At 41.9% G+C, this 25,919-nt stretch overlaps 1 protein-coding gene across 7 annotated transcripts in view; it reads left to right on the top strand.

The window, feature by feature from the left end:
• LOC132782118 (TOM1-like protein 2) overlaps positions 1 to 25,919 on the top strand; it is a 50,878-nt gene that overhangs the window by 6,082 nt on the left and 18,877 nt on the right. For 4 of the 7 annotated variants that reach the window (XM_067461254.1, XM_067461252.1, XM_067461251.1 and 1 more), the window contains exons 2-12: positions 5,308 to 5,392; positions 6,907 to 6,985; positions 8,892 to 9,041; positions 10,422 to 10,556; positions 13,114 to 13,269; positions 13,391 to 13,507; positions 15,421 to 15,554; positions 16,253 to 16,301; positions 18,146 to 18,269; positions 20,373 to 20,493; positions 24,482 to 24,557. In XM_067461254.1, coding sequence (XP_067317355.1) covers positions 5,308 to 5,392; positions 6,907 to 6,985; positions 8,892 to 9,041; positions 10,422 to 10,556; positions 13,114 to 13,269; positions 13,391 to 13,507; positions 15,421 to 15,554; positions 16,253 to 16,301; positions 18,146 to 18,269; positions 20,373 to 20,493; positions 24,482 to 24,557 — 1,226 coding nt within the window. Of the gene's footprint in view, positions 1 to 5,307; positions 5,393 to 6,906; positions 6,986 to 8,891; positions 9,042 to 10,421; positions 10,557 to 13,113; positions 13,271 to 13,388; positions 13,508 to 15,420; positions 15,555 to 16,252; positions 16,302 to 18,145; positions 18,270 to 20,372; positions 20,494 to 24,481; positions 24,558 to 25,919 lie in introns of all 7 variants that reach the window. The other 3 variants (XM_067461253.1, XM_067461248.1, XM_067461250.1) reach the window with 1 other exon arrangement.

Genomic DNA, 25,919 nt, shown 5'->3' with positions numbered 1-25,919 from the left:
CCTCTAAGCCTGGCGTCCTCAAACTTTTTAAACAGAGGGCCAGGTCACAGTCCCTTAAACTGTTGGAGGGCCAGATTATAATTTGAAAAAAACATGAATTCCCTATGCACATTGCATATATCTTATTTGTAGTGCAAAAAACACTTTAAAACAATACAATAATTAAAATGAAGAACTTTTTTTTTAAAAAAATGAACTTATTAGTATTTCAATGGGAAGTGTGGGACTGCTTTTGGCTGAGATAGGATTGTTGTTGTTGTTGTGTGCTTTCAAGTTGTTTCAGACTTAGTTTGACCCTGAGCGAGGGCCGGGTAAATGACCGTGGAGGGCCGTATCCAGCCCCTGGGCCTTAGTTTGAGGACCCCTGCTCTAAGCTGTCTCGACATCTAACCACATCTTTGTTGGTCCCTATTCCATCACAATTGATGAGGACATTCGATTATTTTGATTATTTTAAACATTTTAAGTGATTTTAATTGACTTGTACTTTTAATTCTATCTTAATATTTCTTTGTTGTGTTATTTTAAATTGTGTTGTTTTTGAGGGTTGTAAGCCGCTTTTCATCTCAATCAAGAGAAAAAAAGCTGGAATAATAATAATAATAATAATAATAATAATAATAGGAGACAGGGCCTTCTTGGTGTCTGGCCCCAGGCAATGGAATTCCCTCCCACAAAAGGCTTGGTTGAGCCCCTCTTTGTTTTCTTTCAGATGGCAAAGACATTCTTATATTGTCGAAGGCTTTCATGGCCGGAATCACTGGGTTGTTGTAGGTTTTTTCGGGCTATATGGCCATAGAGAAATGCCTCTAGAACATGGCCATATAGCCTGAAAAAACCTACAACAACCCAAAGACATTCTTACTTCCTGAAGTGTTTGATTGGCAGCTGCAGAAGTTATTTAATTGGTGTTTATTTGCAGCATTGTTATGTTGTGTTCATGTTTTAACTGTTTAAATTAGAGCTTTCCAAACCATGTTTTGCAACATGTTAAAGTGTTGACTGTGGTCATAGATGTGTCACATGAACATAATGAGAGACTTCTGAGTCTATGTGAAATAAGCAATAAATCATATATCCTAACTGAATTACTGTGTCACGAAATGATGCACGTTAAATTGATGTTTTTAAGACAGCTGTTTATTCTATTGCTTTTGAGCCTCTGGGTGATTTATAGATCTAATGATATTTATAGGTATTGTATTTATAGATCTATATTTGGTGTGGAGTCCCCAGTGGTGCAGTGGGTTAAACCCCTGTGCTGGCAGGACTGAAGACCGGCAGGTCACAGGTTCGAATCTGGAGAGAGCGCGGATGAGCTCCCTCTATCAGCTCCAGCTCTTCATGCGGAGACATGAGAGAAGCCTCCCACGAGGATGGTAAAACATTAAAACATCTGGGCGTCCCCTGGGCAATGTCCTTGCAGACGGCCAATTCTCTCACACCAGAAGTGACTTGCAGTTTCTCAAGTCACTCCTGACACGACCAAAAAAAACCCCCAAAACAAATTATATTTGGACTTGTGAGCCATCTTAGATCCCATATCAGGAAGGCCACAAAATTCTCATCCCACAGAGGAGGGAGGTTTGGAGAATAGGAAGTGAAAGGTATGGAGCATATTGGTCCTTTGGGGCTTTTGCTGGAGCTTAGAAAGAAAAGAAGGCTTTCCTTGATAGCAAAAGATTTTCACTGTCTTCTTTTTGTTGCTTTGATTCTCTTCCTCCCACTCTTCTCAGTATGGTCATAACTGGTGACATTTGTGGGTCTTGCCTCAGGTTGTGATGGCGACAACATGTTTGGCAAAGCAGGCAAGGATCTGACTATCGTCGCCCTTTCCTTTGCCATACTTGTTGTGCTTTAGCAGGCTACGAAACTAGATGGTTGTTATGCAAAGCCCCCCCTCCGATTTGGGAAACAAAGAAGTATCCCAGTTTGGGGCACACAAGTCCTGCCCCTTTGTTCTTGGGGTTAGCACAGGCTTTGACCTGTTTTGAATGAGGATACTGATGGTGGGGAGGAACAGATGTCATGGGAATCCCATTTGAGATTTGCAGCTGACCTTTCCTTGCAACCCTGAACCAGTGACTCTGAGTATCTCTCTGTTTCATTATAGACAGTTCCCACGAGTTGGAGGGTTTTTCTGAACAGTGCAAGCCCTGTTGCAGAGCTATAGGGTGCCTCTGTTCTGAAGTGGAAAGCCCCTAGGCCTGAAAAAGCAGGCAGGATATCTCAAGAGCACCAGGCTTCACTCAAAGCAGAACATCGGTTCTATCCTGCTGGCTATTTCTGCACTTGCCTCCTTCGGCAAATACTTTTTATAGGTTCTGTCTTTGAAGGAACCCCTCTACCTTTCCTTAATGTCTCTAATCAAGTATTAATATGTATGAAGGCATTTAATATTCCCCCCTGTGGGTACATGTTGTGACTGATACCATATAGTAATAAGTTGATGGTAGAGACCACCAGAGCTTGGAAATTTTTTTAATTCAAAAAAGAAATATTGATTTTACTATTTTACATAATTATATTTTACTACGCCCAGTGTGGAACATATCTCACCATGCTAAATCAGTAGATGTGGCTCTTAATGAGACATGCCGCGTTATCACTGGGTGTCTGTGCCCTACACCACTGGAGAAATTACACTGCTTAGCCGGTATTGCACTACCTGACATCGGTTGGGAAGTAGCAGCCAATAGTGAAAGGACCAAGGCAGAGACATCTCCAGCTCATCCCTTGTTTGGGTATCAGCCAGCACGTCAACGACTTAAATCAAGAAATAGTTTTCTAAGATCTACAGAGACACTTGCTGGAACACCTCAGCAAGCGAGAGTCGAAAAGTGGCAGGCTCAAACCCAGAACCTCAATCAATGGCTGATACCAAATGAGAGACTCCCCCCTGGGCACACATAAAACTGGGCGACTTGGAAGGCGCTCAACAGACTGTGCTCTGGCACCGTGAGATGCAGAACCAACCTTAAGAAATGGGGCTACAAAGTGGAATCCACGGCATGCGAGTGTGGAGAAGAGCAAACTACAGACCACCTGCTGCAATGCAACCTGACCCCTGCCACATGCACAATGGAGGACCTCCTTGCGGCAACACCAGAGGCACTCCATGTGGCCAGATACTGGTCAAAGGACATTTAATCAACTACCAAGCTTGCAAACTTTGTGTTTTGATTGTTTGTTAAAAATGCAATGCAACTGTTTGTTCTGCCCCTGACACTATAAATAAATACTACACCATTGTTTAGAATGGGATCTGCAAAGGGTCTTAGAATTGAACTTCAGCGGATACCAAGGGCCCATTGTATTTTAAGCCGAACTTTCCAAGCTTTATCCTGAGAGGCAGCCCTTCTCATGCTGTTGGATTGCAGCTCCCAACATTCATCATTATTGGCTATGATGGGTAGGGGCTGCTGGGTGATCCAGTTTTACAATATTATATGAATCTCAGACATGCTTTATCATTATTTCTAATCAGGAATAACACAGTTTTAAGTGTTTGAAAATATTTACTTTTCCAACAGTGATTGCCTTTGAACAAACATCTTTTAAAAACCCAACTTCGCTGGATCTGCGTGGGGCTTGGAACTCAAGGGCAGGTTCCTTTAGTCTCGGTTTGCTATTTTGGTTGTGCCAGTTCTCCTCTTTTGTTGGGTTTTCTGTTTGTTTGGGAACGTAACAATCAAAGCAAGAGTAGTATTTTGGTCTGATACTGAGGTGTACTTCCTCTGAAATTGGAGGTTCATATTTAAGTAGAGGCTTGATGGGGGCTTGAAACTGATTTATGTATTCATTTATCGTGTCAGGAGCAACCAGACATTTGTATTACATTTTTAACAAAACAAACAGACAAAACACGAAGTTTGCAAGCTTGGTAGTTGATTAAATGTCCTTTGACCAGTATCTGGCCACTTGGAGTGCCCCTGGTGTTGCCGCAAGAAGGTCCTCCATTGTGCATGTGGCAGGGCTCAAGTTGCATTGCAGCAGGTGGTCAGTGGTTTGCTCTTCTCCACACTCGCATGTCGTGGATTCCACTTTATAGCCCCATTTCTTAAGATTGGTTCCGCATCTTGTGGTGCCAGAGCGCAGTCTGTTCAGCACCTTCCAAGTCACCCAGTTTTCTGTATGCCCGGGGGGGGGGGGGGGTAGTGTCTCATTTGGTATCAGCCATTGATTGAGGTTCTGGGTTTGAGCCTGCCACTTTTGGACTCTCGCTTGCTGAGGTGTTCCAGCGAGTGTCTCTGTAGATCTAAGAAAACTATTTCTTGATTTAAGTCGTTCACGTGCTGGCTGATATCCAAACAGGGGATGAGCTGGAGATGTCACTGCCTTGGTCCTTTCACTATTGGTTGCTACTTCCTGGCGGATGTCAGGTGGTGCGATACCGGCTAAACAGTGTAATTTCTCCAGTGGTGTAGGGCGCAGACACCCCTTGATAATGGAACTGATACAAGGAGGTTTAGGAGAGCATACAGCTTGGAAAGACTTGAAGGGGAGACTGACTTCTCAGAGCCATAAATTGTAGGCGATTCTGAGAGTTGTGATATAACCAGTGATTTCTTTTTCTCCCAGTCACTGGAGCTTGTAAGTGGTTTTGGAAACACAGTCCTTTCACACGCCACATCTCAGGGCTGTAAACATCTCAAGATACACAAGGGAAGGTGAAGAGAAAGCCGCCCTAAAATCATGATGCTTATTAGGACCCACCCATGTTTGTCACAGTTGTTATATTTCTATTCTACACCACTGCTGTCCCCGTTGGCGTTTGACACATTTTCACCGCCTGGTCAAGGCTAACTCATAATTGTGGGCCTCTCCTTTGTGCAACCGGTACTCCCAGTTTGTTTACTACTGGAGAATAAAAAGCTAAGTTGCTGCAGGAGTAGATTTAGGAGCAAAAGGATGCTGTTGGGGTTTTTGGGGAGGGTTATCTCCAGCACACCTCATTTGGGAGCTATCATGTCACACGGCAGGGTTGGAGAACCTTAGGTCTGCAAGCTGTTATGGACTACAGTTCCCATAAACCATCCCCATGTTCCTGGAAGCTTCTTAAGGTGATGTCCAAGGCAAAGATTCCTCTGTGTTACAGGTCAGCAGCAGGCCAATTTTACAGGTTTCGGGACCAGTTTTTCTGGCATGTTGGAGCGAAGGAGAATCATGTCCTGCAAGTGACTGTGTCATTTCCAGCTGGTACAATTTCACACCATCTGGGTCATGCCTTTGTCTCTGAATTGGCCTTTGATTCCCTAGAAGGGTGACCAAATGTCTTGCCTTTATTTTCTCTTTCTGCTCTTTTAGAAAAGGCCACGGATGGATCGCTCCAGAGTGAAGACTGGACCTTGAACATGGAAATATGTGACATCATCAATGAGACAGAAGAAGGGTAGGTGCCTGCATCTGTTTGTAATGCTGTAAGGTCCCAGGTTTCAATCCCTCCACCTCCAAATGGATGAAGACTCTACCTGAAGACCTAGGGAAGCATTGCTGCTTACATACACCAAGGCTCTAAGCGTTTCTCAACTTGGTGGTAGAGACCCCTGGGGGGGTCGCGAGCAGAGGTGGCCCTGGGTAATTTTCAATGGTAAGCAGACAGTATTTTGCCCCCCCCCCCCAACCAATCACTGATATATATTTTCTGTTCGTCGTGGGAGTTTTGTGTGCCATATTTGGTTCAATCCCATCATTGGTGGAGTTCAGAATGCTATTTGATTGTAGGTGAACTATACATCCCAGTAACTACAACTCTCATATGTCAAGGTCTATTTTCCCCCAAGAGCGCCCCTGGGCAAAATCAACTATACTGCAAATGCTTACTTTGCGTAATGGGTTGAGCCGCCCCTGGTCGCGAGGGGGTGTCAGAGGGGTCGCCAAAGACCATCAGAAAACGCAATATTTTCTGTTGATCATGGGGGTTCTGTGTGGGAAGTTTGGCCCAATTCTATCGTTGGTGGGGTTCACAATGCTCTTTGATTGTAGGTGAATTATGAATCCCAGAAACTACAACTCCCAAATGTCATGGTCTATTGTCCTCAAACTCCACCAGTGTTCACATTTGTGCATACTGAGATTCGTGCCAAGTTTGGTCCAGATCCATCATTGTTTGAGTCCACAGTGCTGTCTGGATATAGGTGAACTACAACTCCAAAATGCAAGATCAATGCCCACCAAACCCTCCAAGTATTTTTTGTTGGTTCTGTGTGCCAAGTTTGATTCAATTCCATCATTGGTGGAGTTCAGAATGATCTTTGATTGTAGATGAACTATAAATCCCAGCAACTACAACTCCCAAATGACAAAAATAAATCCCCTCCCAACCCCAACAGTATTCAAATTTGGGTGAATTGGGTATTTGTACCAAATTTGGTCCAGTGAATGAAAATATATCCTGCATATCTGATATTTACATTATGATGCATAACAGTAGTAAAATTACAGTTTGCAACTAAAACAATTTTATGATTGTGGGGTCACCACAACATGAGGAACTATATTCGGGGGTCACAGCATTAGGAAGGTTAAGAAACAATGCTCAATAAAAAGCCAATTTCTCTTTTCTTAAACCAGATGTGGGCAAAATTCAGCCCTAGAGACTCCAAGAGAAAGCAGAGGTATAAACTAATCAATAATTATCGAGGCAATCAAATTTTAATGAACTAGAGTTGAATCCTGCTCTTTCCCAGCATGAGTTTTAATGCATTGTTTACTAATAGACATGTAGCTAAGTACAACATTTTGTTTCTCTGGCTTTCCTTCACCATCTTCCAAAATGCTGACACAGCAAAAAAGCTTTTAGCTAGATAGTGGATGAGGATGAAAGAGGGAATTCCTTTGTCGGAGGCTTTGTTAACCGGAATGTTTTTACTCCTCTCTCCACTTTATTCTTACCACTTTCTGTAGCCCGAAAGATGCCATCCGAGCGCTTAAGAAGAGGTTGAATGGAAACAAAAACTACAGAGAAGTGATGCTAGCTTTAACGGTAAGAAGAGATGGAAAAAACCAAAAACAACTCTGATGGGGAAGTCCTGATCTCCTAACATGCCAACCTACCAATGAATCTGATGCCGTGAAAGAGCAATCTGTAGTAACAAAGGGAAAAATCCATCCATTTCTTGCCTATGGTCCCTTTCATAGGGATAAGTCTATATCATCCAACTCCACATAGATATGATCATTCTTTTTTAAAAATGCATGGAAACGTGTGTACATTTTTCTATGTGAGTATCTACCAAAAAGCATTTTTGTATGAAAGAATCCTTAGTGCAGAGGTCCCCAAACTAAGGGCTGCGGATGTGTGGTGGAAACAATGTTTACGTTAACGGCAGGTGTGCAGTGAGAGCGCATGAGTGATGGTGTGGCAGCAGTGGCAACAAGTGCGTGTGTGTGGGATGGCTGATGCACACACGGTGCCCGCATGCACACAGAATTAAAGTCCACCCCCCAACAGTGAACTGACCCTCCACTTTAAAAGTTTGGGGACCCTTGCCCTAGTGCATACACTCTGGTATGCCAATTATAAGTTGAGATATACATCACAAAATTAAGAGAGGTAAAATGAATGGTCTGATCAACATGTGTTGTCAAAGGCTTTCATGGCTGGAATCACTGGGTTCCTGTGAGTTTTTGGGCTGTATGGCTGTGTTCCAGAAGCATTATCTCCTGATGTTTCACCCACATCTATGGCGGGCATCCTCAGGGGTTGTGAGGTCTCTTGGAAACTAGGCAAGTGAGGTTTATATCTCTGTGGAATAATGTCCAGGGTGGGAAAAAGAACTCTTGTCTGCTTGAGGCAAGTGTGAATGCTGCAATTGGCCACCTTGATTAGCATTGAAAGGCCTTGCAGCTTCAAAGCCTGGCTGCTTCCTGCCTGAGGGAATCCTTTGTTGGAAGGTGTTATCTGGCCATGATTGATTCTTGTCTGGAATTCCCCTGTTGTTTGAGTGTTGCTCTTTATTTACTGTCCTGATTGTGGAGTTTTTTTTAATACTGGAAACCAGATTTTGTTCATTTTCATGGTTTCCTCCTTTCTGTTGAAATTGTCCACATTCTTGTGGATTTCAGTGGCTTCTCTGTGTAGTCTGACATGGTGTTTGTCAGTGTGGTCCAGCATTTCTGTTTTCTCCAATAATATGCTGTGTCTAGGTTGGTTCATCAGGTTCTCTGCTATGGCTGACTTCTCTGGTTGAGAAGGAACACTCAAACAACAGATGAATTCCAGACAGGAAACAATCATGGCCAGCTAACATCTCCTAACAAAGTATTCCTCCAGGCAGGAATCAGCCAGTCTTTGAAGCTTCAAGGTCATTCAAGGCTAATCAAGGTGGCCAGTTGCAACATTCACACCTGACTCAAGCATAAAAGGGTTCTTTCTCCCACTCTGGACATTCCACAGATATATAAACCCCATTTTCCTAGTTTCCAACAGACCCCACAAGCTCTGAGGATGCCTACCACAGATGTGGGTGAAACGTCAGGAGAGAATGCTTCTGGAATATGGCTAGATAGCCCAGAAAACTCACAACAACCCGGTCTGATCAACTTATTATAGAGAATTAGGCAGGATAGGGTTGAAGTGGAAAACTTTTGGGATCACTTCTAACTTTGTGTTGCCTTGCATCACAAAATTCAGAAAAATAAACAAATGTTCCGATCAACATACTATGGAGGGGATATTGAGAATTATGCTGCATGCCTGCGTGGTAGAAAAGGGTTGGCCTATAGGATTTTTGGGGTCCCTTCTAGCTTTAGGATGTTATGATTCTGCGATGGGTGACTCAGCTTAAAGGAGGGCTGACTCCTTAACTATGTGATACGGAATATTGCCCCAAGAGGCTTGCATTTGTATCTGTGCCTGCCGTTTGTGACACAGTTCTTCCCTTGCCCAGGTCCTGGAGACCTGCGTGAAGAACTGCGGCCACCGCTTCCACGTCCTCGTCGCCAGCCGCGACTTCATTGATGGTGTCCTTGTCAAAATCATCTCCCCCAAGAACAACCCTCCGACCATCGTCCAGGACAAAGTGCTTGCGCTCATTCAGGTCTGCGGAACCATTCTTATTTTTAATTATGATCTTTTCCAAGAGAAGAATGCTTTTTGAGGTCTGTACTACCCAGACTGCCCAAGTTATGTGAGCTTTCAATCTGATTAATGCCCTGCTGTTAGAATGGCCAACGGTTGAGTATCTGTATTATAATCACATTATTATTATTATTACTAGCCATCCACTGCCAGGCGTTGCTGTGACCCAGTCTGGTGATCTGGAAAATAAAGGAATGACAAAGTGTTGGTTTCTAATATGTTATTTTTTATGCTTGTATGTAAACAGTATTTCTTCTTGTTTCTTTGTCAGTGTTGATGTGGAGAGTGTCTGGTTTGCCTACTCTAGAAAATGCAACATATCTTGTCCTTCTTTAAGGGTCCCTTTCAAATCTATGATACTATATCTCTCTGTGTGTGAATCATATCTATCTATATTAATGGCTGGTTGGCTCTTTGTTGGGAGGGCTTTATTACGTTTTGTTGTCCTGGTGAAGGGAGTTGGACTGCATGGTCTTGAGTATTTTATGTTGGTCATGGGGGTTCTTTGTGGGAGGTTTGCCCCAGTTCTGTCATTGGTGGGGTTCAGAACCCTCTTTGATTGTAGGTGAACTATAAATCCTAGTAACTACAACTCCCAAATATCAAGATCTACCCCCCCCCCCCAAACTCCATCTGTATTCATATTTGGGCACATGGAGTATTCGTGCCAAGTTTGGTCTAGATCCTTCATTGTTTGGGTCCACAGTGCTCTCTGGATGTAGGTGAACTACAACTCCCAAACTCAAGGTCAATGCTCACCAAACCCTTCTGGTGTTTTCTGTCGGTCATGGGAGTCCTGTGTGCCAAATTTGGTTCAATTCCATCATTGGTGGGGTTCAGAGTGCTCTTTGATTGTAGGTGTACTATAAATCCCAGCAACTACAACTCCCAAATGACAAACTCAATTTTTTTTGAGTGAAGGACATACATTGGGTTGTTAGGTGTCTTGTGTCCAAATTTTGTGTCAATTTGTCCAGTGGTTTTTGAGTTCTGTTAATCCCACAAACAAACATTACATTTTTATTTATAGAGATGATGATATAACAAGAATGTGGCTATAATACAAGTGGATAGAGCAGGCATGGGCAAACTTTGGCCCTCCAGGTGTTTTGGACTACAACTCCCACAATTCCTAACAGCCTACGCGGCTGTTAGGAATTGTGGGAGTTGAAGTCCAAAACACCTGGAAGGCCAAAGTTTGCCCATGCCTGATATGAACAGTGGTGCAGGATCCAACCTCCACTGCTAAATGAAACATCTCAGCACTATGCATAATGGTCATCGAGTGGGAGGAAAGCTTAGTTGTGGATGAAACCCCTGTTTTGTTTCTGTGTGCCAGGCTTGGGCCGATGCGTTCAGGAGCAGCCCCGACTTGACTGGAGTCGTTCACATCTATGAAGAGCTCAAAAGGAAAGGAGTGGAGTTTCCCATGGCAGATCTCGACGCTTTGTCCCCCATCCACACACCGCAGAGAGTAAGGACCTCATCCTATGGAAGTTTAAAAATCCACATCTCACTATCATTATCGTTGGATAAATTGGATTTTTTGAATGGGATGTTTAACTTTATGAACATCCTATTAACCCTCAAAGTTTTTTTGTTTCTCTTTGGTCATTTTCTTAGTCGGAACTGCAGTCTCACCCTTGTGAAATGTAAAGCCTGATAGTTCTCCATGTGTAGTTCTCCTAAACCAGTGTTTCTCAACCTGGGGGTCGGGACCCCTGTGGGGGTCGCGAGGGGGTGTCAGAGGGGTCGCCAAAGACTATTAGAAAACAGTATTTTCTGTTGGTCATGGGGGTTCTGTGTGGAAAGTTTGGTCCAATTCTATCGTTGGTGGGGTTCAGAATGCTATTTCATTGTGGGTGAACTATAAATCCCAATAACTACAACTCCCAAATGGCAAGGTCTATTTTCTCCAAACTCTACCAGTGTTCACATTTGGGAATATTGAGTATTTGTGCCAAGTTGATCCAGATCCACCATTGCTTGAGTCCACAGTGTTCTCTGGATGTAGGTGAACTACAACTCCAAAAACTCAAGGTCAATGTCCATCAGACCTTCCCAGTATTTTCTCTTGGTCATGGGAATTCTGTGTGCCATGTTTGATTCAGTTCCATCATTGATGGAGTTCAGAAGGCTCTTTGATTTAAGGTGAACTATAAATCCCAGCAACTTCAGCGTTACCAAATGACAAAATTGATCACCCCCAATTCCACCAGTATTCAAATTTTGGGTGTATCAGGTATTTGTGCTAAATTTGGTCCAGTGAATGAAAATACGCCCTGCATATTTACATTATGACTCTTAACAGTAGCAAAATTACAGTTATGTAGTAGCAACGAAAATAACGTTATGGTTGGGGGTCTCCACAACATGAGGACCTGTACTAAGGGGTTGCGGCATTAGGAAGGTTGAGAACCACTGTCCTAAACATATTACCAAGTCATCAGAAAATGCGTTTACTTTATAACTTTGTCCCTTTAGAGGTGCCGTATATACTCGAGTATAAGCTGGCCTGAATATAAGCCGAGGCACCTAATTTTACCACAAATAATGGGGAAAACGTATTGACTTGAGTATAAGCTGAGGGTGGGAAATGCACCAACTATGGGCAAATTTCAATATAAAAATAGATACCAATAAAATTACATTAATTGAGGCATCAGTAGGTTTAATGTTTTTGAATATTTACATACAACTGTAATTTAAGATAAGACTGTCTAACTCTGATTAAACCATAATTCTAACTTTCTTCAACGTAAATGTACGTACATATCCTTCCAATAATAGTAAAGAAAATAAAATAATAAATGTAATAAAAATAATAACAGAGTAAATAATGGAAATGTAATAATACAATAATATCAGAGCAAAATAACAAATGTAGTAATAAAATAGGGTAAAATAATAAATGTAATAATAATAATAATGAGAGTAAAATAATGGAAATGTAATAATAACAGTAATAATGGAGTAAAATAATAAATGTAATTATAGCAATTATAATAGTAAAATAACAAATGTAATAAAATAGGACAAAATAATAAATGTAATAATAATAATAATAATAAGAGTAAAATAACAAATGTAATAATAACAATGATAGAGTAAAATAATGGAAATGTAATAATAACAATAATAATGAAATAAAATAGTAAATATAATTATAAAAATAGAGTAAATAACTGAAATGTAATAATACTATAATATTAGAGCAAAATTACAAATGTAATAATAAAATAGGGTAAAATAATAAATGTAATAATAATAATAAGGAGAGTAAAATAATGGAAATGTAATAATAATAATAATGGAGTAAAATAATAAATGTAATAATAACAATTATAATAGTAAAATAACATCTGAAGTAATAAAATAGGGTAAAATAATAAATGTAATAATAATAATAATAATAATAGTAAAATAACAAATGTAAAAATAACAGTAATAATGAAATAAAATAATAAATATAATTATAAAAATAGAGTAAAATAATAATAATAATAATAGAGTACTATAATCAATGTAATATTATCAATAATAAATAAAGGAAAATAATATATGTAATAATAACTAGAATATGTAGAGTAAAATAATAAATGTAATAAATATAATCAAATAAAATAATGTTAATGTAATAATATTAATAATAAATAGAGTAAAAAAAATAAAAGTAATAATAATAATAACAGAGTAAAATAATAAATAACCTTGACTCGAGTATAAGCAGAGAAGGGCTTTTCTCATCCTCAAAAAAGGACTGAAAACTTGGCTTATACTCATGTATATATGGTAGATTCTATCGGTTCTGTTTAATACCTCTATCCCTATTTAAATTGGACGGTGAAAGAGGACATCCCTATCTAGTGCGTTCCTGTATTTTGCATGGTTTAGTCAACTTGTGCTTCCAGTGTGTGGCTGTCCAAAAGGAATAGTAACTATGTCAAATGTCCATCTCTTTTTCTGATGGGCGTCCCCATAGTGCTCTGCCTCATAATTTGTTCTTCATTTGTGTCCTTTCCCCCTCCTAGAGCGTTCCCGAGGTTGACCCAGCCACCAACATGAACCGGTCCCAATCCCATCAGAGGGTGGGCTCCGGTTCCTTCTCTCCCTCCCCGACCGCTTTCTCGGCGCCACAGGCTCCGGCTTTGAACATTGCCAGCCCAATCACTGCAAACACAGAGCAGGTACCTTGCCAGAGGGGCAGGACGAGGCCTCTTCCCCTCGTAGCTGGGAGGGAAAGCCCACGCGTGGCGCTAGAGTTCAACACAAACACTTTTCTCTCCTCTTTTCCTGCTTCTGCTGGAGATCGCACGGCTCCGCAGCGAGCTGGACGTGGTGCGTGGGAACGCGAAAGTCATGTCGGAGATGCTCACAGAAATGGTCCCCGGGCAGGAGGACTCGTCGGACCTTGAACTGCTGCAGGTCAGTTGGAATGTTGTCCTCCATCTTCTTTCCTTCTCTTTTGGCCTTGAATGCGTTTTCCATCTTTGTATTATTTTACAACCATGTAATGCACTTTAACTGCCGTGGCTCAATGTTATGGAATCCTGGGATTTGCAGTGTCCCCTCTTAACTTTCTCTTCTCCAAACTGAACGTTCCCAGCTTCTTACTGGATTACTGCAATGCACTCTACGTAGGGCTACCCTTAAAGACGGCTCGGAAATTACAATTTGTCCAACGGTCGGCAGCCAGATTAATAACCGGAGCAATTTACAGGGAGCGGTCAACCCCCCTGTTCAAGGAGCTCTGGTGGGGACGAGGGACAGGGCCTTCTCGGTGATGGCCCCTCGGCTCTGGAACTCCCTCCTACTGGAGATTAGAACTGCCCCTTCTCTCCTGACTTTTAGAAAACAGGTGAAAACCTGGCTCTGGAAACTGGCATTTGACGAGTGAGTCAATAACTCATGGCTATATGGATGGATGGTGATGAACAACGATTTTATTGTGACGACTTGGCCATTGCAATTATATGATTGGATTTTTGGTATTTTAATGTGTTAGTGTATTACGGAATGTGATGTTTTTAAACGATTGCTTGTGATATTATTGACTCTCATTCCCTTTTTGATCTGCTGCATCACACTGTTGTCTCATGTTTAGTTTATTTATTTTATTTATTTACAATATTTATATACCACTTTTCTCACCCCTCAGTTTAGGGTCTTACTAAGGCACCTGGATCCTTTTCATTTCAAGCCAGGTGTCTGTTGTAGTTCAGCCTTTGATTATGCCTACACCGGGTCTCTCTGGGGATTCTGGGACTACTAGTCATTCTGATGACACTGGAGATTCTGGGTCTGCAGTTCAGTAGAAGAGCCAGCAAGAGATTTTAAGCACTGAAAATGAGCGGTCTGTGTGTGAAGACCACATTCCTGAAAAGTAGTTCACTAGGGAAGCAAGGTCAGACATAAATCGGAGTTCAGAGGATGAAAACGAAAGTCCAGGTGGACAGGCTAATGAGCAGTTAGATAGGAGATTTACGTTCCATACACATAGAGCTACTCAGGAGAGTTTACGAAGGTCAAAATGCTATTAGCCAAGAAATCCTTATTAGTTTCCCAGGGGCGAAGGCATGATTTTCTCTCTATATTAACTAGCCCAGCAGATGAGTCTGTCAGTCCAGGCAACGTTGATGTTTGAGTATAGAACTACTGTCAAGTCAAGGGATTTCTAGTTTCATGTTCCATGTTTCCTTTTGTTCATGTCTCATGATTCCAAGTTTTGAGGACTGTTCCTGAATCCCATGTTTTGGATTTATTCTCCTTTTCTGTTCTTGGTTTTTGATGCTACTTGTGTACTATGATTTCTGTGGATTATTCCTGATACTTGGACTTCGGTTTTTTATACTTTTTTTCTGTATCAGGAGAGACTTGAGAAACTGCAAGTCGCTTCTGGTGTAAAGAATTGGCTTTCTGCAAGAACATTGCCCAGGGGACACCCAGATGTTTGATGCTTTACCATCCTTGTGGGAGGCTTCTCTCATGTCCCTGCATGGGGAGCTGGAGCTGACAGAGGGAGCTCAACCCGCTCTCCCTGGATTTGAACGGCTGACCTGTCGGTCAGCAGTCTTGCCAGCACAAAGGTTTAACCCATTGCACCACCGCAATGCTTTACTTCAGTAAACTGCTTTGCTATTTTATCTTGGACTGGAGTGTGTGTTAAGTACAGAGGTGATTCCCAGACTTGGACTACAACAGTGCCACTCATCCATATCCTGTTTCATTTGCCTTTTTAGCTGCCGCATCACACTGTTGACTCATGTTCAGCTGGGGGTCCTAGATCCCTCTCAAAAAGACTGTTTTCCACTGAGCTCTGTTCTTTGCATTCTCCGCAGGAGCTGAACCGGACTTGCCGAGCCATGCAACAGCGGATTGTGGAACTGATCTCCCGCGTGTCCAATGAGGAAGTCACAGAAGAGCTACTCCACGTAAACGATGACTTGAACAACGTCTTCCTTCGATATGAGAGGTATGCCGGCCTTCTCTGCAAGTGCGCATTTCCTCGGCCTCAGATCATATTTCTGCTGCCTTCATTTCCCTACCAAACCTGGCTACTCAAATGTACCAATACATGTTTTAACAACAACATCAACAACAGTAATAATAACAATACATATTTTAATAATAATAATAATAATAATAATAATAATAATAATAATAATTTATTACCTTTCTCTTTAACTGCTTAGAACCAGGCATTGTGTCATTCTGATGTGGTTCTGCTCCAGGAATGAATTGCCACACTTCCACCTTATTGAATCCTGGGATTTTCAGTTGGGGGGCTGGGGAGAGGCCATAGAAATCTCAGATACAGGGCTTTCATGCCTCACCAAACTACCAAGCCAGGGATTGCTGAGGATGAAGCAGCAATCATTATCAAGGCCTGGCTAAATGTGTTCCTTTCTACTTCTGACAGCTTTCATGATAAGGACTTGGAGGTTTTGGGTTATTATTATTATTATTATTATTATTATTATTATTATTATTTGTATCCTGCATTTTCTTTCATAAAAAGAACCCAGAGTGCATTAGAGTAGAGAGTACAGTTTCTAGCTGTGCTGAAAGGCATCTGACAGCCATAGTTGGTCTTTATATGATTTTGAATTGCCTTCTTTCACCTTCCACCTTTTTTGCTGAGTGCATGAAGACTCCTCTGTTTGCTCCTAGGTTTGAACGGTATCGGTTGGGGCGGTCTGCGCAGAATGCTAGCAACGGGGTAAGAAAATACGTTTTCATATGTGTATTTTTTGTTGATGTGTTTTTTACTATGTTGTGACTCACCTCGGGACACCAGAAAAAAATAATAATGATGATGATGATAATAATAATAGTAGTAGGCTGGAGGTTTAGCACAGCTGGTAAATCATCAGCAATTATAAGATCTATCAACCAAAATGTTGCAAGTTCGAAGCCCCGGGTTGGTGTGAGCTGCCAACTGTTAGCCTAGCTCATTGTTTACCTAAGTAATTCGAAAACAGCTTTAGCTGTGATTAGAGAAATTAGATACCACTAAAAAGCGGGGGAGGTGTTTTACAACGCCATAAAGAACGAAGATCAGAAAATGCTGGGCAACCAAAAGGAAGGAGGAAGTCCTGATGGCTCTTCACCATAGAGGATAGAGCAGCAGCACCCCTTTGATTCAAGCCCAGCCTTCAATGGCACCAGAAACAGCTGGACACTGAGTCGAAACAAACCACTTCCATCTGTTCTGTCTGTCTGTGTATTGTCTATACAAAAGCGGCACTGAATGTTTGCTGTGTATATGTACTGTGATCCTCCCCGAGTTCCTTTCGGGGTGAGAAGGGCGGAATATAAATAAGGTGTTGTTGTTGTTATTATTATTATTATTATTATTATTATTATTATTATTATTATTATCAGTAGTAGTAGTAGTAATAATAATGTCTTGCCAGTGCCTGGCAAAACTGTGGAACTCACAGCCACTGGGTAGAGTGACATTCCCACCATCCTTGCTCTTGTTTTGTGTTGGGATATGTTTGGTTAGGACTTGGATGGGAGACCACTAGAAAGGAAAAATTGGCCCCTCCAAGTCAGGAGAGTAAAAAGTACAAGACAAAACCCTGGAAAGCCATGGATGCCAATATTGAGTCCAAGTTCAGAATGCAACTTCCTATCTATATAAATAAAAATATAATGTTTGTTTGTGGGATTAACAGAAGTCAAAAGCCACTGGATGAATTGACACCTAATTTGGACACAAGGCACCTAACAACCCAATGTATGTTCTTCACTCAAAACATTGATTTTGTCATTTTGGTGTTGTAGTTGCTGGGATTTATAGTTCACCTACAATCAAAGAGCATTCTGAAGCCCACCAACGATGGAATTGAACCAAACTTAGCACACAGTTCTCCCATGACCAACAGAAAATACTGGAAGGATATGGTGGGCAGTGTCCTTTGGTTTTGGAGTTGTAGTTCACCTACATCCAGAGAGCACTGTGGACTCAAACAATGATGGATCTGGACCAAACTTGGCATGAATACTCAATATGCACAAATGTGAACACTGATGGAGTTTGGGGAAAATAGACCTTGACATTTGGGAATTGTAGTTGCTGGGATTTATGGTTCACCTACAATCAAAGAGCATTCTGAACCCCACCAATGCTAGAATTGGGCCAAATTTCCCACACAGAACCCCAATGACCACCAGAGTGGGCCACAGCAACGCGTGGCAGGGGACGGCTAGTAGTACCATAATATCAAAACTGACTAAAAACCGTTCAAATGTACATCAGTAAAGAGAGTGCAGTGTTTCACTCCTGATTGTGATACCTTTGTTGCTGCTCAGAGGACTGGAAAGCAATCCATATGAGGGACGGCTTGAGGAGTTGAGTATGTTTAGATGGGAGGGGAGAAGACCAAGAGGTGACATGGCGAAACCCTATTTGGACCATGTTTTCTGCTGCTCCAGAAACTGCAACACAAATTATGTATAACAAAAGAAAGGGACCAGCTTGGCTTCCAGATCTTGCGCATATGCTCACTTCTCTGCCTTGCGTGTGACCACTTTCTGTTGTCACGAATGACCCAATAGGTTCTTAGCGAGGTGACTGAAGACAACTTGATAGACTTGGGGCCCGGCTCTCCTGCGGTGGTCAGCCCCATGGTTGGGAACACGGCTCCTACTGCCACGCTTTCTTCCCAACTGGCTGGAATCGGTGAGTGACCAACGTGTTCTTTAGGCCAGTAGGTGTTTTGCAAATGGGGATGGCACAAAGTGGGTCCATAGGACAGGTTCTTGGGGCTCTTTTTCTGAATGGGGAGTGGATAACCCTTTATTGCAGCAGCTCCACTGGCTGCCAGTTTGTTTCTTTTCTTCCATATTTAAATTATTATTTCCAAAGTGTACGCATTACAACATAAGTAAAGATATACACCTAACTATTGGTATATAAAGCCACCAATTAAAAGTAGAAAATCTACACTTTCTAATGATTGTAAAACATATGTATCATATTTGAAAGAAAACCTCCCAACTTTACACTGAGATAGTCTTGGAATATTTTGTTCTATAAAAGCTCTTAACAAGCAATGTGTGTGTGTTTGTATGTATATACCGTATATACTTGAGTATAAGCCGGCCCGAATATAAGCCGAGGCACCTAATTTTACCACAAAAAACTGGGAAAACATATTGATTCGAGTATAAGCCGAGGGTGGGAAATGCAGCCACTACAGGTAAATTTCAAAATAAAAATAGATACCAATAAAATTACATTAATTGAGGCATCAGGAGGTGAAATGTTTATTAATATTTACATAAAACTGTAATTTGAGATAAGACTTCCCAACTCTGATTAAATCATTACATATCTTCAATGTAAATGTACTTACGTATTCTTCCAACAATAATAGAACAAAATAATAAATATAATAATAATAATAAAGTAAAATAATGGAAATGCAATAATAGTAATAATAGAGTAAAATAATAAATGCAATAAAAATAAAATAATAAATGTAATAATAATCATAAATAGTGTTAAATAATAAATGTCATAATAATAATAATAATAATAGGGTAAAATACTGCAAATGTAATAATAATAAAGAGAATAAAATAATACATGAAATAAAAATAATACTAGTAACAGAGTAAAATAATAAATAACCTTGACTCAAGTATAAACCGAGTGGAGCTTTTTCAGCCTACAAAGGGCTGAAAAACTAGGCTCGAGTATATACAGTATATATATGTAACATTTACATCAAATCTTCAAAAGGAACCTAACTGTACAATATATATCATAATCTTGCTCTTCTTTCTGACAGGGTATTTTTAATCACTCCATAATATTATGGGCCATTCTTTAGATATTCTACCTACCATATATACTTTATAAGCCGACCCGAATATAAACCGAGGCACCTAATTTTACCACAAAAAACTGGGAAAACGTATTGACTCGAGTATAAGCCGAGTGTGGGAAATGCTGCAGCTAATGATAAATTTCAAAATAAAAATAGATACCAATACAATTACATTGATTGAGGCATCAGTAGATCAAATGTTTTTGAATATTTACAAAAAAAGTGTAATTTAAGATAACACTGTCCAACTCTGATTAAACCATAATTCTAACCTTCTTCAATGTCAGTGTGTTTACGTATCCTTCCAATAATAATAAAGGGAGTAAAATAATAAATGTAATAATAATGATGTTGATGATGATGATGATGATGATGATAATAATGTTTAAAAGTTTTTGTCGACCTTACATGACATAGGAAAATGCCGCTTTGTCTCCTTTTTTTAGAGTTAAAAAACAGGGTAGTAATAATAATAACAATAATCTAAAAATCAGAAGAGGGTGACAATCAACATTGAATTAAAATTCACAAGTTAGTATGAGAGAGGATGAGGTTGTCTCTCTGATGATGAAGAGAACACAAGTAGCAAATAGATCAGGAAAAGAAAGGAGATTAAAATCATTGCTTCCAGTTTACCAATCATGGGTTTTTCTTGGCCTTTATTTCTCACAGGCAGCTTGCCTTTTCCTCCATCTGAGGCAGAGAGAGCCTGACTTGCCCAGGAACACCCAATAGGTTTTCCATGGCCAAAAGGGGATTTGAACCCAAGTCCCAAGGCAGTGTGAATGGGCTCCACTTACTTTATGCCGTTTCCTTCTTGATTCTATGTGTGTTTTACTGGTGGGTGGCTCCACAGCTTTTGTCATGTTCTCAAAGGTGCCTGAGACCCCTCCGGACCGAGAATGCTTTTCCTACCATGTTCTCATTCCCCCTTTCCTGTGTCTTTACAGATTTGGGCACAAACAGCGTCAGTGGGACGCTCAGCTCCCTCCCGCAGCCCAATCCCCGCGATGACTTCGATATGTTTGCACAGACGAGGGGTGGTGGCACCTTAGCGGATCAGCGCAAGACGTACGTATCGTTTGGCTTCATTTCAAAGGAGCTCACTGTTGGGTAACAGATGCCCCTCAGCCTTCAAGTCCTTAGCTTGCCAGAACAGCAGGTTGATCTCTTGCTGACATCTGGTTTGGTCCAGAATGTTGTTGAAGTCCAACTCTCAGCATTCTCCGCCATTGGCTTTGCTGGGAGTGGCAGTTCTGCAACCCTTGGGGAACTACTGTATGCTCTGCCTTCTTTTTTCCATTGCTATCTCCCATCAGTGGCAGAGCAGGCAATTAGACCTGATGCTGAACTGATTTTCTTTGTTTGTAGAATCATAGTGTTTTATTTATTTATTTGCTTTATTTCTATACCGCATTTTTCAGCCCTTAACAGGCGACTCAATGCGGTTTGGAAGAGACCTGGTGGGCCATCCATTCCAACCCCATTCTGCCAAGAAAAAGGACAGTCACATTCAAAGCACCCCTGACAGATGGCCATGCAGCCTCTGTTTAAAAGCCTCCAAAGAAGGAGCCTCCACCACACTCTGGAGCAGAGAGTTCCACTGCTGAACAGCTCTCACAGTCAGGAAGTTCTTCCTCTTATTCAGGTGGAATTTCCTTTTCTGTTGTTTGAAGCCATTGTTCCACATCCTAGTCTCCAGGGCAGCAGAAAACAAGCTTGCTCCCTCCTCCCTAGGACTTCCCCTCTTCTCTTGATGCATGGCCCTCATCATGTCTCCTTTCAGCCTTCTCTTCTGCAGGCTAAACATGCCCAGGTCTTTCAGCCATTCCTCATAGGTCTTGTTCTCCAGATCCTTTGAGTTACCCTCCTCTGGACATTTTCCAGCTCATAGTCAACATCTCCCTTCAATTTCGGTGCCCAGAATCGAACACAGTATGATTCCTGGTGTGATCTGTGTTTTTAAAACTCCCTCCTAGCTGTAATACCTTTTCAAATTCTCCAGCACACCTGTGCCAAACTCAAGGCCTTTAGCTGAATCCATCCCTCTATGTGTAATTCTGGAGAAAGCATGGCTATTGACTCAAATCTGGAAGGTGTCCAGAGGAAGAGGGTGAGTGAAAGGATCAAAGATCTGGAGACCATGAATCCCTTTGAGGAGTGGCTTAAAGAGCCGGGTCTGTTTAGCCTCAGAAGAGAAGGTTGAGAGGAGACATGAGAGGAGCCATGTTTAACTATCTGAAAGGATGTCATAAGGAAGAAGGAGCAGGCCTTGTTTTCTGCTGCCTTGGAGACTAGGACTCAATGGAGCCATGGGTTCAAATTGTTAAGGAAAACTACCCTAAAATAAACAGCAGAGCATCCAGAAACAAACAGGATACAAAAGTTGAGCCTTCAGCTCATTAGCAAACAAAGCGTGAAGTGCCGTGTGATGTGGCTGTGAAGAATTGAGAGCTTTGGCAGGCAGAGTCTTAAAAATCATAAAAAGATTTGTTTACAATGATAAAGAACTAACTGCATTTCTTCTGAGTAAAGAACTGGGTCTGAGCTATTCTAAACCCATCTCTTCTAAGGGGAAAATAGTAAGCGCTTCTATTTATTTATTTATGTATTTACTTCAAGCATTTGTACCCTGTCTTCAACCCCAAAGGGGGGACTCAGGACGGCTTTACAACAGGTAACCATTGGAAGCCGAACATAAATTAAAATAAACAGTTAAAAACAATAATAAACATTCATTTAAAATTACACTAGATCAGTTTTTCTCAACCTGGGGGTCGGGACCCCTGAGGGGGTCGCGAGAGGGTGTCAAAGGGGTCGCCAAAGACCATCAGAAAACATCGCGTTTTCTGTTGGTCATTGGGATTCTGTGTGGGAAGTTTGACCCAATTCTATTGTTGGTCGAGTTCAGAATGCTCTTTGATGGTAGGTGAACTATAAATCCCATGGAGCCCCCAGTGGCGCAGTGGGTTAAAGCACTGAGCTGCTGAGCTTGTTGATCGAAAGGTCGCAGGTTCAATTCTGGGGAGCGGCATGAGCTTTTGCTGTCAGCCCTAGCTTCTGCCAACCTAGCAGTTTGAATCCATGCAAATGTGAGTAGATCAATAGGTACCGCTCTGGCAGGAAGGTAATGGCGCTCCATGCAGTCATGCCTATGGCCACATGAGCTTGGAGGTGTCTACGGACAACGCTGGCTCCTCGGCTTAGAAATGGAGATGAGCACCACACCCCAGAGTCAGACGTGACTGGACTTAATGTCAGGGGACTACCTTTACCTACCATGAATCCCAAAAACTACCCAAATGTCAAGATCTATTTTCCCCAAGACCCCACCAGTGTTCACATTTGGGCATACGGAGTATTCATGCCAAGTTTGGTCCAGATCCATTGTTGCATGAATCCATAGCACTGCTCTGGATGTAGGTGAACTACAACTCCCAAACTCAAGGTCAATGTCCACAAAACCCTTCCAGTGTTTTCTGTTGGTCAGGGGAGTTCTGCGTGCCAAGTTCGGTTTAAATCCATCGCTAGTGGAGTTCAGAATGCTCTTTGATGATAGGTGAACTATAAATCCCAGCAATTACAACTCCCAAATTACAAAATCAATCCTCCCCCCAACCCCACTAGCATTCACATTTGGGCATATTGGGTATTTGTGCTCAATTTAGTCCAGTGAATGAAAATACATCCTGCATATCGGATATTTACATTACTGTTCATAACAGTAGTAAAATCACAGGTATCAAGTAGCAACGAAAACAATATTACGGTTGGGGGTCACCACAACATATGGAACTGCATTAAGGGGTCACAGCATTAGCAAGGTTGAGAACCACTGCACTAGATCAAAATCGTAGTCCAAGGTCAAAGTCAGTCCATGGCCGGTCTCATAAAAACAACTCCAGATTGCTGCATTCAATTCTCAAATGCTTGATCCCGTAGCCAGGTTTTAAGTTGTTGGTTTTTTTTTGTTTTTTTTTTTTGCGAAAGGGGGCAGTCCTGCTTTCACTGGGGAGGAGGTTCCACAGCCAAGGAGCCACCGCTGAGACGGCCCTGTTTCTCATCCCCACCAATTGCGCTTGCAAGGGTGGTGGGATCGGGAGCAGGGCCTCCCCAGATTATCTTAACCTCCTTGATGGTTTGTAGGCTCTCTCAGACTGAGGCCTTTCTCCAGACAGAGGCTTACTTATACTGAAGCCTACCTAACACACTGATGCCCATCTCCCACAGAGACCTCTCAAAGACCAAGGGCTGTTATGCTACAAACATACCTGCTTATATAGAACGGCAGCTTTTGCTGAGTCATTGCATCCATTTAACCCTTTTTCAGTGCTTGACTCACATTTTTGTAATTAAAAATATCTAGTTAATATTTAATATTTCTGACAGTTTCTGACAACTATTTTCAAAGTAAGTATGGCACAGGGTTGTGAGTTTTCCGGGATGTATGACCATGTTCCAGAAGCGTTCTCTCCTGTCGTTTCGCCTGCATCTATGGCAGGCATCCTCAAGAGCACTACACAATTAAACAGCAATAACAGTTTCAAACCAAGAACGGATTTTTTTTGTCAAATTTTGTTGCATAGTGTTATTTACTTACTTAGGCGATCCCTCATTGGCTGAGTAGGATAGTCTTCCAGGATCAGAATTCCTGTGACTCTGTAGGTGGTTGTGGAGCTCTATTCTTGCTCTGCATCTTCTTCCGCAGTGAGCACATTGGTTTCCAGGTGGAAGGCGGTCCCAGTCGGTGTTGGCTTGACGCGCCTTCCCCTTGGCACGTTTCTCTCTTTCACCCTCCATTCGTTCCTCTTCAAATTCTGCAGCACTGCTGGTCACGGCTGACCTCCAGCTGGAGCGCTCAAGGGCCAGGGCTTCCCAGTTCTCAATGTCTATGCCAGAGTTTTTAAGGCTGGCTTTGAGTCCATCTTTAAATCTCTTTAAAGTGTATGCTTAGTGTAGTAGGCTACTGAATTGATGCCCATAACACTAAAGGACTTCTGGCTTCTCCCGTGAGCCTTGCTGTTGAATCTTAACCATCCTCGTTTTCCTTTTGTTTCAGGGTGACCTACGAAGACCCCAAGGCCGTCAAAGGACTGGCGTCTGCCCTGGATGTCCGGAAACAGACTACGGCAGGGGTAGGTTACTTCTCTGCTCTCTTTCATTTTGAGTGGAGGAAATCCAGTCTCTGGCCTTCCTGGCGGCACCGATAGGCTCTCTTCCGTGCTATTCCGCAGCTTTGTATTCCTGAAGGTTGGGAAGGCCTTGCCTTGCAAAAGAATATTTTCTTAGAAAAATGGTTTCAGGATCCTCAGTTGTGACTTCCAGAAGGAACCGGAAGGCATTTAGCGGGGTAATTTCCATATGATATCACTTTCTTGCACTGAGTCAGGCAGGAGGCGATCTTTCTTGAAAAGCAGGTATTTCCCCCTAGGACCCTTTCTCTCTTTTGATTGAAGGTGGGATTTTTAGGCCTGGAGCCTGGGCTGGATTTGGGGCACAAAGATCCCTCTTGGTCCTATTCACTGAATATATAGAAGGACCTTTTTTTAGATTAAAAAATACACTCCTCACCTGCAGTTTCAGCTTTGTTTACTTTGTTTACTTTCTGATAGCTGAAGTAATATGGAGTCCTTCCTTCCATTCTGCATTGTGTCCTCCTGGGGGTGCAAGGGAGCCATCTTTACTTTATGGGATAGCCTTTGTGGACTTCCTAAGGAAGCAATGGGTCTGAACGTATCTGGCATTAAGAGAAACAGAGCATGAGAAAAGGAAAGAAACCACTCTGAGAGAAGGGCCAGGGTTTGGGGGATTATCATTCCTAGCATACCCCAGACCAGCATAACCAGTTGGGAGTTGCAGTCCAATTTCTAATGAAAGCAATAGAAGCTGGAGAGCAAGGGCATTGCTGCCATTGGATGAACCTAAGTTTTGCTCTTTGCCTCCAAGCAAAGGCAAGCTTTTCTGTAGAGATGTGGCTTTGCAATGGGGCCAACTGGCATGACAACAAGTTCTGGTAGAACTTTCTTTCTGACTACTACAAAAGAAGGTAGAGGATCTTATCGTAGGGATATCGGTATCTATAGTGAAGTGTAGCTTAGCCAGTACTATATATGAGCTCATAATAATAATAATAATAATAATAATAATAATAATAATAATAATCTTTATCTATACCCCGCCACCATCTCCCCAACGAGGACTCAGAGCGGCTTACATGGGGCCAAGCCCGAACAACAAACTACAAAATCATAGTAGGAAACAGGAGAGGAAATGTGCTGTCGAAGGCTTTCATGGCCAGAATCACTGGGTTGCTGTGAGTTTTCCCACCTGTATGGCCATGTTCCAGAAGCATTTTCTCCTGATGTTTCACCCACATCTATGGCAGGCATCCTCAGACGTTGTGAGGTTTAATGTGTTGTCGAAGGCTTTCATAGCTGGAATCGCAGGGTTGCTGTGAGTTTTCCGGGCTGTATGACCATGTTCCAGAAGCATTCTCT

Source organism: Anolis sagrei, chromosome Y (genome assembly GCF_037176765.1).
Source record: "Anolis sagrei isolate rAnoSag1 chromosome Y, rAnoSag1.mat, whole genome shotgun sequence".
NCBI lineage: Eukaryota > Metazoa > Chordata > Lepidosauria > Squamata > Dactyloidae > Anolis > Anolis sagrei.
This window is presented reverse-complemented; position numbering and strand designations above follow the sequence as displayed.